This window comes from Eublepharis macularius, chromosome 12 (genome assembly GCF_028583425.1).
Source record: "Eublepharis macularius isolate TG4126 chromosome 12, MPM_Emac_v1.0, whole genome shotgun sequence".
NCBI classification, from domain to species: Eukaryota; Metazoa; Chordata; class Lepidosauria; order Squamata; family Eublepharidae; genus Eublepharis; species Eublepharis macularius.
Window position 1 is genome coordinate 74,319,005 of NC_072801.1, and position 11,775 is coordinate 74,330,779.

Sequence of the window (11,775 nt, forward strand, 5' to 3'; positions counted from 1 at the left end):
GGTAATAAACATTTTTAGAACAAATAAAGGATATAATGAATTAAATAATAGTTTGGGGTTTATGAAGAGAAGATACAGCTGCCTCTCTATTTTCTTCAACAGGTACATGATCCTAACAAGATCTTTCACAGTAGAAATCTATCCACATCAGAGATTTAAAAGGAACCACAAACTTTCCTGAGTTTTTGCATGAGAAATGGGTCTAACTGACTCATTGGCTGTAATGGCCATAAACTGGAGTAACTCCAACAGTCAGAGAAGAACCCTCTATTTGGATTTGGTGATTAAAATGGATACAAAACTCCATGTATTTTAACACATCACTCATGAAATGAAGTTAAAGAGCATATTTATGGGGAAAGCAAATACATCCCTTTACCCATGCCATTGTGTCTGTCACTAAAAATCACTGGGGCGAGGGATTCACTAAGGAGTCATCCATAACCATGCAAGTACTCATTTTTTTCTGCAGTTGTATTCCTATGAAGATGTTGTATCCTGCTTTTGTTTGGTTCATGCCAAAGAAATGCATGGCATGATACAAGCTCCTTCATGCTCATTCCATGAGAACAAATCCTCGTCATAGAAACCTTATATAATTTTATCTTTTCCTTTTTGTTAGGAGACTCCTGTTATTCAATTGGGGCCTCAGAAAAATGATGTACAATTTTGGTGAGAAGATGCAAGCCAATAATCCGGCACTAGAGGACAAGATAGAGAAGATTTCCATGGCCACCATGTATTTCCCTTTACTGCTTAGGTAGGTGGGGAAAAAAGACACCCAGACACTGCAAAAGATCAACATGCTGAAGGTGATGTGCTTGGATTCATTAAAAGTGTCTGGCAACTTCCTGGCTTGGAAAGCCACAGTCAGGCTGATGAGGGAGAGAAGTCCCAAGTAGCCAAGGACAATATAAAACATAATGGCAGACCCTTCACTGCATTCTGCTACAATCTCTTCAGGCAATGACTGTATGTCGAAATTTGGGAAAGGAGGAGAGTTTCCAAGCCAGGCTGTACAAATGGCTGCTTGAATAAAGGAGCCACAAAGGACAATGGATTTGGTCAGTTTTTTCCCCATCCATTTCCTCATGCTGGAACCTGGTTGAGTGGCCATGAAAGCTACAACCACGGTGATGGTTTTGGCCAACACACAAGAAATAGCTACTGAGAAAATGATGCCAAAAGCAGATTGTCGGAGGAAGCAGGTCGCTTTGCTTGGCTTCCCGATAAATAGCAAAGCACAGAGGAAGCAGAGCAGAAGACAGGCGAGAAGAGCATAGGTGATATCTCGGTTGTTGGCCTTTACTATAGATGTATCTTGGTGCTTAATAAAAATTCCCAGCACCAACACAGTGATTAGGGAAAAAGAAACGCCAATTGAAGCTAAACTGATCCCTAAGGGTTCTTCATAGGACAAAAAAGTGATTGTCTTGGGAATACATTGATCTTGGACCTTGCTTGGATATTGATCTTCTGGGCATTGGATACAGTCTTCCAGATCTGGCAGACAGTAGAGGGAGAGAAAGGAGATAGATCAGCCAATAATAATTCATTAGTGATTTAGATTTATTCTGGCTCTGATATGTGAGCAAAACTGGAGATCTCCTTCATGCCAGCTATGGGAATGTTCTTTGTGCTGATTATGCAGTTTGGTACAAGGAGAAGTTCACAGCCCTGCTCATGTTACAGGGAAGAAATGTGCATCCTACCTGCACATTTACACATTTCTTTTTAAGAAAGTGCCAATGCACATGCACTTTAAAAATAAATCTGGGGACCTATACTTTGATAAATGTGGGACTTGGAATCACCTTGGTCTGATATTTTAATGGTAATCACTAGAGGTGGGCACAATCCAAAAAAAAATACATATCAAGCCATTCGTGGATCCAGGCCACCGCCGAACCCAGGTCACCAATTCTAACCGATCAAGTCCCGTTTCCGATCGGGAATCGGGGAGACCAAAGCGGGAGAGCACCCCGCTGTTTCCAGCGATATAGGAATGGTGGTTGGTGGCAGCGGCCACCAGGCCAGGCGAGCACGGGGAGGCAGCGATGAGCCGCCTCCCCTCAGGGAGGGAGGGAGGGGACGTTCATACAAACACACACACTTAGAGCAGAGGGGGGGAGTTTTTAACCCGACAACGAGCTGCCTCCCCTCAGGGAGGGAACATTCACACTAGGGCCGGATCTACGGTTGCCACGCCCAGGGCAACCGTAGTCAGGCTCTTGTGCACGTGTACTAATGGGTCGCCCCCCCCTCCCCAGCCACGCAGCAAGCCGGCTGTGCCGGTGCACTGCAGAGCTGGTGACAGCACGAGTGGCTCGGAGCCTGCCTGCGCCATTCACCTGTCCCGCAAGACAAGGGGTGGCCGGCTTGCCCGCGCGCCCCTTGTCCTAGGGAAAGGCGAACGGCACTGGTGGCATCCCAGCCTCCCGTGCTGCCTTTTGCCTTTCCCCAGGACAAGGGGTGGCCAGCTTGCCCACGTGCCCCTTGTCCTGGGTAGGGATGGATCGACAGGGGGGCAGGGGGGTAGTCTGCCCCCAGTGCCACCAAAGGGGGGCAGCGGGCACAGTTGCCAGTCCCAGGAGCACGCCTGGGGAAAGTTGAATGGCGCGGGTGGCCTCCTAGCCACCCACGCTGCCTTTTGCCTTTCCCCAGGACAAGGGGTGGCTGGCTTGCCCGCATATCCCTTGTCCTGGGGAAAAGCAAACGGCGCGGGCAGCGTACCAGCCACCTGCGCTGCCTTTTGCAGAGAGTGACAGACAGAAAAACACCCATTCCTTCTACAAAACCCCATTTTTTTAAAAAGCAAAAAAACGTTGTGCCCATGGCTTCAGAAACCCCCTTCCCCCTCCCTTCCCTGGGTTGCTGCTCTGTGGTTGGAAGGAAGCCTGCTAATTAAGGAAAGCTGGGGTTCCATTCGGTTTTCCAGAGTGACAGAAGGAGGGCAAACACAGCTCAGGCATTCCCCTGGCTCCGTTGCTAGGGGAATAGATTATTGGTGCCTGAGTGTCTGGCTGTCCGATTAGATCACGATGACCCCCCCGATAAAGCCCCCCCCTGAATACTGGATCAGTTGCCGTGGACGGATCCAATTAGCTGAGTCACGATGGCACAAACACCATTATCGGGTTTTTTTTCACATCGTGATTCCAATCATGCCCATCTCTAGTAATTACATTACTTTTATCTTTGCATCTTTGCTCACGTTACATGGAAGAAATGTGCATCCTACCTGCGTATTTACACATCTGTTTTTAATGAAGAGCCAATGCACATGCACTTTAAAAATAAATCTGGAGACCTATACTTTGATAAATGTGGGACTTGGAATCACCTTGGTCTGATATTTTAATGGTAATTACATTACTTTTATCTTTTCATATTCTCAACAATTTTAGCACCAGACTCACTCAGTTCCCTGCAGGGCTTTCACATAACTACAGCTGCTTGATATGCATTGCTGAGTTGGAAGCTGTGGTCTGAGACTGCAAGGATTATGGGATCTCCCCCCTCTCCCCTCAGAAACCTTTCCTGCCTTGGGAACATTTCCTTTCAGGGTGGAAAGATTTGCGTATGCATATAAGTGCTTGAATTGGGCTGCCAGAGTGGGAAGTGGGCAAAATTGTTGCTTTCTTTCCCTACCGTGAGCTGAGCTTCGTTCACACAAGAGGCCGAAAAGAAAGGGTGATCTTGTTCCCTTCCCTCACCTGACTGCAGCACCCCAATGCTGCACCCTAGGAATAAACTTTCCAGGGAATGGAAAGGGGTCATGATGGGGGGAGCTGTGAATACCACATGGCATAAATATCTTCCAGGAGCTGTCCGTGGTATCCACTTTAGCAGCAATAATAAAATAATGAAAACCCTAGTCATAACCTAGTCATAACGTAGGAACAACAATAATAAACCAGTGAAACTAAGTGACGATAATAAACTAGGTATTGAAGATGATGTGATAGTTCCTGTTTACTCTTATCTTCAAAATAAACAAATAGAATCGGCTAATAAAATTACAATCTTCGCAGGGTCTCCGTAGGCACAGAGGTCAGACAAAATCCCAGAAAGAAATTTAGTCCTGGGATGGGCATACAACGGGCAGTTAAGTATGTAATGGGGTAAGTCCTCAATTGCAGGTGTTCCACAGGGACAATAACTCTGATCCTTGGATATTTTACTGTAGCAACCTGCTAAAACGGCAGTTGGCATTGATTCAAAGCAAAGAGAAGTAAAGGCTGCTCTAAGATTGAAGCTTGCAATCCTGACTAGGGCCGTTTCCACACACATTGAATAATGCACTTTCAATGCACTTTAGTTATCCTTTAGAAGTGGATTTTTTATTCCACACATGGAAAATCAGTTACAAATGTGCACTAAAGCGTATTGAAAGTGGATTATTTAACGTGTGTGGAAACGGCCACGGTAAGAAGATCTAAAGTGATTAACCTTAAACGATTTAAACCAAGAGGCTGACTGTGAATTCATGATCTCCTGTCTATCTATCAGGAAAGTCACACAAACCAAATTCATTTACTCTCTCCAGTTTTTGGCATTCTTATCATTGAGTAATTTCTGCAGTAAATCAGTAGATGGGATGGCCTGCCAAAAGTTTCAAGAATTTTTCATCGAGAAAGAGATCATTTCATAGCTGCTGCTTGTCCCAGCTTTCCTGATCTAACACCTTCAGATCAACACTCTTCAGTTTTCTCCCCCTTTCAGCCCCTCCCTCCGGTAGCACCAACTGTCAGCTCAACATTCCAACACCAACTGCCATTTCAGGCAAGTCACAGAAGAGGGGAAGGGACATGTCAATCATCCTCCCGTCTTTTGCTGTTGCAAGACCCAGCATTATAACTGGAGTCCCTCAGAGCACACATCAACAATGCGCCATTTGTCATTCACATTTGAGTGGGTTGGAGACTGCAGATTTGTTCCACTTACAGTGATACCCCCAGTAAAAGCAGGCACTTCCTCATGCAAGAAGCTGAAGTCTCTTATGGCAAGGAAATGCTCACTATGTTCTTGGATACGGCAACTCTCAATGCAATCGGCCTACATGACCATTCAGTCTACTGCTTTACTAAGTAGTTACAAGTAAAATCTTATTTGGGAAATGCTAATGGATATTAAACACAAATAGTGGGAAACTAGTAGGCTGTATCATGTACCTGACTGGTTTGAAATCTTCCCTTCTGGGCACGGAGCACAATTATAGCAGCAAAATTTCTCTCCTTCCTTCTTTTTCTTGTGATAGCCAGGGTGACAATGTTCATTACACACAGAAAGAGGAAGCGTCTACAAATGAAAATGAAATGCAATTTTTGAGTTGAGACGTATTGCTTAGATGTGTCTGAAGGCTTCTGCTGTCTACCCGTGAATGTAGCTAAATTTCTAATCGCTTCCAAAGAGATGATATTGAACGCAAAGAAGCAAATCGCAAATATTGTATCATTTTATGGTTATTTAACAGATGCACACACATGTGCAACAAGAAAAATAAGATGAAAGACAAGCAATTCTACTCTTGAAAAGAACATCATGTCACAATGTGTTTGTGGACTGTGTGAATACGTTTTTCTTCTCAGGTAATCAAGGAGTATTTTTAGCATGACTTGTGAGATGTAAAATCACTGCAAGCCGCAAAACAAATGTGTTACTAGTAACCAGTACTACTAGGAGCACAAGCAGCTTCTGCATACCTGAAAAACTGCTTGACCAAATAAAAGAGCAGCAATCCAATCAAGAGCTCGCTTGGTACCTAACCAGGAACATTTGATCAAGGTAAACTTCCTGGTGATCATGTCTGAGTCACTCACCATTCTCAGCATTCTTGGGATAGTGCAGAAAAATCAGAAGCCATTTTATTATTTATTATTAGCTAAATAGCATTTTATTATTTATTAGCTAAATAAATTATTTATTAGCTAAATAAATAAATAAAGTGAGTGAACAGGCAAGTGAAATTTGAATTTTATTCATGTATGTATTCCTGCATATATGTGTATATATGTTATTTATAGTCTGTCTCTACTCAGAAAAAAACATTCTACTAGGACGTGCTGATCATAGCAGATAGCATTTTTCCCCATTTGTTGAGTTCAATTTGAGGAGTAGAAATTAACCTTTACAACTCAACCCAGTGCCTCATTTGAAACAATGGGAACGGCCAACTAGTAGACAGTTGGAATAATTGAAAAAAGGTCATCTTTTTCTCCCCAAACCTCTCAAATCATTAAAACACAGGAAAATGGCACCTCCCAATTCAACCACAGGAAAATTGAGTATCTTCCAGTAACACCCTGGAATCCATACCTGGTTAAAAGTTGCCTGCCACACTAACAGATTTTCATGAATGAGGAACCGTTTCCCATCCGGAATGCTAGGATCCACCCTTCCGACTTTCACTCTGATGAAGGACCTATTTGGGAACGTGACTAGGTTCATTATATCAAATCCAGTCCCAATTTCCTTATTACCATTGAAGGACACAGTTTCTCCAGCGGAGTTGTTAAATGAAACATCTTGAAGAAATGCATGAAGCTAAGTGAAAGAAAGAAAAGTTGTTTCCTGGTGAGGGCCCTTAGGCTGCAAGGCCACAAAGCTGAAAACAGAATCATATCTGTGGCCGAACAGCACAGCTTTATTTTTTTGCTTGGAGACGAAGGAAAACAAGTGAGAGAGGGAATATAGGATGGAAGGTAGGAGGAAGACCGGCTCAGGACAGGTTTCTACGGCACAGGACTGCCAGGTTTCCTGCTATGGTGGGAGACCTCCCACTAGTAACTTGTTCTTTCTTCCACTGTTCAGATTGGTGGCAGTAGGATGGAGGGAAGTCGGCATAGTATCTCCAGGAAGTCAGCATAGTATAGCCTGATCACGTCAGATCTTAGAAGCTAAGTAGGGTTGGTACTTGGATCAGAAGCCACCAAGAAAAACTCTGCAGGGAAGGCACTTCTGCTTCTGACTTGCCTTAAAAGCCCCTGGCTGAAGTCACCATAAGTCAGTTATGACCTGGTGGCACTTTACTCATACACGCTCTCTCCTGGGAAGAGTGAAGGAAACTGTGCCCCACAAGTGGTGGACTGACTATTAAAGTCACTGGGAAACCTCACAGTAGGCAGCCGCCCTAGAGGGTTGTGTCTTCCTGAGCCAGCACTTCAGCCATGGCAATCGTGTGTTTCACCTTCAGCCAAGCCGGCCCCAAGCTGTTTCCAGGCAAAACAGGAGACCCACTTCCACTCCAGTCTATATTTAGGGTTGCCAGTTCTGGGCTGTTAATTTCCTGGAGATTTGGGGGAAGGAGACTGGGGAGGGGAGGGTTTGGGAAGGAGAAGGGATGGACATCAGTAGGATATAATGCCTTGAATTTCACCATCCAAAGCTGCCAGTTTCTCCAAGGGACTGATTTCGGACTCAATAGTGACTCATAAGGAGCACCATGGTGCAGAGTGGTAAGCTGCAGTACTGCAGCCCAAGCTCTGCTCACGACCTGAGTTCGATCCTGGCGGAAGCCAGGTTCAGGTAGCCAGCTCAATGTTGACTCAGCCTTCCATCCTTCCAAATTCAGTAAAATGAGGACCCAGTTTGCTGGAGGTAAAGTGTAGATGACTGGGGAAGGCAATGGCAAACCACCCCATAACACAACGTCTGCCAAGAAAACGTCATGATGGGACGCCCCCCCCCCTCGGATCAGTAATGCATTGGTCCTTGCGCAGGGTACTACCTTCACCTTTTTTTCAGTGATTTGTTTAGGACTCAGTTAGTGTAGTTAGATAATCATGGTGTTGTTTGTTTTCTAGTTAAGTTTCCCTGAGGGATCTGATCTGTGTAATCTGGAGATCACTTGCCATTCTGAGAGACTTCCACCCCACTGGGAGATTGGCAGCCTTAGATGTACTGGGCATGGTGCCAATTGGGCTCTGCTCCTTTACTTGGTCATGTGGGCCCTCCATGATGTGATGAGGGCTCTGCAGTAGATGGGGACACAGTGACACCCATTTTCAGGGTCATTTTGTCTTCCCAATCCATCTCACCAATAGCCTCACAGGTCTCCCACTGAGTGCATCAATAGTAATTGGGCAGTTCACATCGGACATGCTAATGCTGCTCTTGCCTTAAAATATTGCCACAGATCACCTCATAAAAAGGGAAATATAAGACAAAAAGATTGGAGAGCTGCTGTAGCATAGTGGTTAACTAGTTCAGCGCCGAACTGACTGGTTCGAATCCCACTATTGCCATGAACTCAGTAGGTGGCCTTGGGTAAGCCACTCCTCTCAGCCCCAGCTCCCCAGCTGCATTGTGGGAATAATAACAACACTGATTTATTCACTATTCTGGGTGATGTTCTAATCTGTCTAGAAGTGCAGTTGTTGTTGTTGTCACATTATCTGGGTTCTGCATAAATTGATGGTGCCACAGAGAAAAGGGCTAAGGTGCAACCAATGATATTTCGAGAACTTTGTCTTGAGATTCTGAAACACCATGCAGAGGAACTTGTCTCTTTCTCCTAGGTGCAGCCTGAAAATGCAGCCATTTTGCAATACTAAAAGACTGAAAATGCACAGCTTACTCATTCTTCAGCATCCATCTAGAAGAGGAAATGTGATCCCCCCTCCCCAAATGTGTCAATTAAAAACTGTGGAGAAACACCATTTTGTTTGTGGAGTTAACTTTCTATGGGCTGCAGTAGAATGTGATTGGAGGGAAAGCGAGTCACTGGCTGGTGAGGAGTTGGAAGTTGACAGTTGGTGGCTGGAGTTGAGAGAGAGAGATGGCTCTGAGGGGATATGTAGATCTAATGTAACCCCAGTTATCAAAGTATCGTGCCTGCTCTACACAACATTTAAATAGGGCATGAGTGTAGAGAAGCAGAGGGAGAGAGAGTAGAGGATTCTTTTCATGTGGTATTATTCCTTCTGTTCACTGTATATTTACTTGTGTATAGTTAGAAGTTAAATAAATGATTTTCGGAATTTATGAAGGAAGAAAGATCATCTGTCCCACATAGTCCCCCAACCGTTTGGGCCCACTAGTAGAGGAGGGAGATTAGGAGGTTGTTCCGCCTAACCAGGACCCCATACAGGGACAGTGGTGGCAACAACTACCCGGAGACAGGAGACAGCCCCTTCAGGTGCCTGGCCAGAGGTGAAAAGGGAGGGGTAGGCCAAGCGGGGTCTACCAGTGGGAGGAAAGGCCCCCCTATTTGCCACAAAAACAAATGAACAACACCCCATTTCGCCAGTAATAGAGGGCAAAATTAGAGGTGGTCTCACTTTCCACTCATATGTTCACAGCAATAAAAAAACATTTCATCAGTGGGAGATTACCTGCCAAGGATGGACTTCTTGAAGTTGAAAACTTTCACTTCTTCTGTGTTTAGGCCTGGGTGTGGACATGGCATGCAAAGCATGTGCCACAGCATGGAAAGCATTGTAGATACTGTAGCTGTGACCAGTCAGGTGCATTTCAAAAACAGATCCAGGAAGACTCTCCAGCCTCTCCTCCCCAGTACATGTGGACTCGATTTCCATTGGCTCCTGAGGATTTGGAAATGTGCAGTCAAAGGCTTGTTCCCAGAAGTCCTTGAGAAAATCATCTCCTGTTGTCCAATTAGGTTTTATCATATGCAGAAATTTTTGGAAGTCAAGGACCTTACTGGTGTGAACACTGAAAGAGATGGCACCATGGAAGATGTTGAAATTCCAGGACCTTTGAATCCCAGATAACGCAAAATCAACTTGAGCTGTCAAAATCCATACCTTTCTAAGCATTGTTTTTTCTTCATACATTATATCTCCCAGAAATATCTTATAGTTCAATGATACCATTGTCAAAGACCCTCCATAGAGAATAAATGCATTTGCTCTGCTGTCTGTGAAAGTTTGATGGACATTTGAGACTAAAACATTAATGTCACCTACGTTGTCCCATTTGCCTTGGTGTGGGATTGTTCCAGTAGAGGCCAGACAGATTCCATTTTGAGCAAGCAGTGGCTCCAGGGTCTTCAAGAAGTATAGCCCACTCTCATCATCTCCAGTAAGAAGCCCAATCCACGTCCACTGAAAATGAAGAAGCAATTGGACAATCCCTGTATACAGATGGGCTTCATTTGGCACCATGCGATAAAAGGTAGGAAGCTGTGTTGTATCCTTCTCCTCAGGGGCGAAGGAGCCATATGTCATCTTTAAAAAATACAGAGATTTTAGGGATCAAATAGGAGATACATTATTTATATGCATGGACATGCATGTGCAATTTTATTTTTATTTGGATTAGTGATTAAAAGCTGCAGGACTCTAATGTGGAGAGCCAGGTTTGATTCCCCACTCCTCTGCTTGAAGCCAGCTGGGTGCCCTTGGGTAGGTCACAGCTTCTTGGAGCTCTCTCAGCTCCACCCACCTCACAGGTGATTGTCATGAGGATAATAATGACATACTTTGTAAACTGCTCTAAGTTGGTGTTACATTGTCCTGAAGGGCAGTATATAAATCAAATGTTATAATGTTGTTTTATTTATATTCTGCCTTTCTCACTGAGATCCAAGTTCGATTACACAATGCAGATGAAAATGCAGCACTAGGCATTCACTGAGTTAAGTGCAATAATGAACAACAGTGTGGACATTCAGTGAAAAAAAGATACAATATGGAGTTGGCAGAAGACTATTTGAAAAACAAGCATAAAGCCAAGCTCAGAGTTGAAACCTTTCTGAAACAGTATGACTAATTTTCATGGCTCATTTAGCAGTGTGGAAAGCTCCCTACTAGGTGTATGTCTATATGAAAATATATTTAGGGAAACTGCAGGTTGGCAGAGTATTAAAGTCTTGTACTCTTGTGTCTACTTACTGTCAAGTTGTGATAGAACTTCCTGGAAAGGCTCATTATCAAGATATATCTTAAAAATCCTGACACTATTGGGCTTTCTTCCCTTCTTTTCCTGTATGAAGCATCTCCTCTTTGCAATTTGTTCTTTAAATGGACAAAGAGTTTATTTTCTGTCAATCCTAACTCTCTCTCTTCCAAACCCCAGCATGATTACCAAAATTTGGTCTCCCACCATTCTTCTCTGTACAGGTCCTACCTGTGGAATTTTATAGAGTACTAAAACGTCTGCCATATGGACGGAGACATCAGCGTCAAGTCCCCCAGTGACAGCAATTACCTTGGTCCGACTGCCACATTTGTAATTAGGGAAAAATCCGTGTGAATGGAAGAGCAAGTCCAGAATGGAACGATAAGTCATCTTTGAATTATAGTAGCTATCATAGATGTTGAACCCAAGAGTGACATTGGGCAAGATCTTTGGGTTTTCATTAATTTCTTTTACAGCAAATGCCAGGGCCAGGACATGCTGATAGAACTTCATCACCATTCTGTAAAGACAGTAAGGGCATCATACATATGTTTTCTCTTCTTTTAGCATGCATCTAATGTTAAGCCAGTTTCTTACAAATAAAATTACTTCTTCTGTATGTATCATTTTTTTCCAAAAGAGACAAAGGCCGTTTCCACACTACACACCTTCATTTGGAACACTGCGGAACGTTGTGAAAAAAACACGGAAGATAGTGTTTTGTCACGTGAGTTTTTTGTGATGTCACACAAAACTCACTCAAGAATACGCTATCTTCTCTGTTTTTTTCGCCATGTTCCACAGCATTCCAAATGAAGGTGAGTAGTGTGGAAACGGCCAAATTTTTCAGTATTGGGATGGAAACCCATGGGTACTGTATACAAAGCAGAATTTATTCAAAGAGTTTAAAGA

The 11,775-nt window shown here is 43.9% G+C and overlaps 1 protein-coding gene across 1 annotated transcript; it reads right to left on the reverse strand.

Moving 5' to 3' along the window:
* Positions 1-601: 601 nt before the first annotated feature.
* Positions 602-11,382, reverse strand: LOC129339918 (vomeronasal type-2 receptor 26-like). The gene is made up of 3 exons (XM_054994486.1): positions 11,092-11,382; positions 5,175-5,301; positions 602-1,503 (listed from the first exon to the last, which is right to left on the reverse strand). The coding sequence occupies exons 1-3, from the start codon at positions 11,380-11,382 to the stop codon at positions 602-604; spliced, it is 1,320 nt and encodes a 439-aa protein (XP_054850461.1).
* Positions 11,383-11,775: the final 393 nt, after the last annotated feature.

Bases quoted from the DNA above. Each gene is read 5' to 3' on its own strand.
- LOC129339918 (XM_054994486.1), bottom strand. From the start codon at position 11,382: ATGGTGATGAAGTTCTATCAGCATGTCCTGGCCCTGGCATTTGCTGTA. The intron at 5,302-11,091 runs GTAGGACCTGTA...TTTCATTTGTAG, and splicing joins TACTCTATAAAATTCCACAG to ACGCTTCCTCTTTCTGTGTG. The intron at 1,504-5,174 runs GTACATGATACA...ACTGTCTGCCAG, and splicing joins GAAGATTTCAAACCAGTCAG to ATCTGGAAGACTGTATCCAA.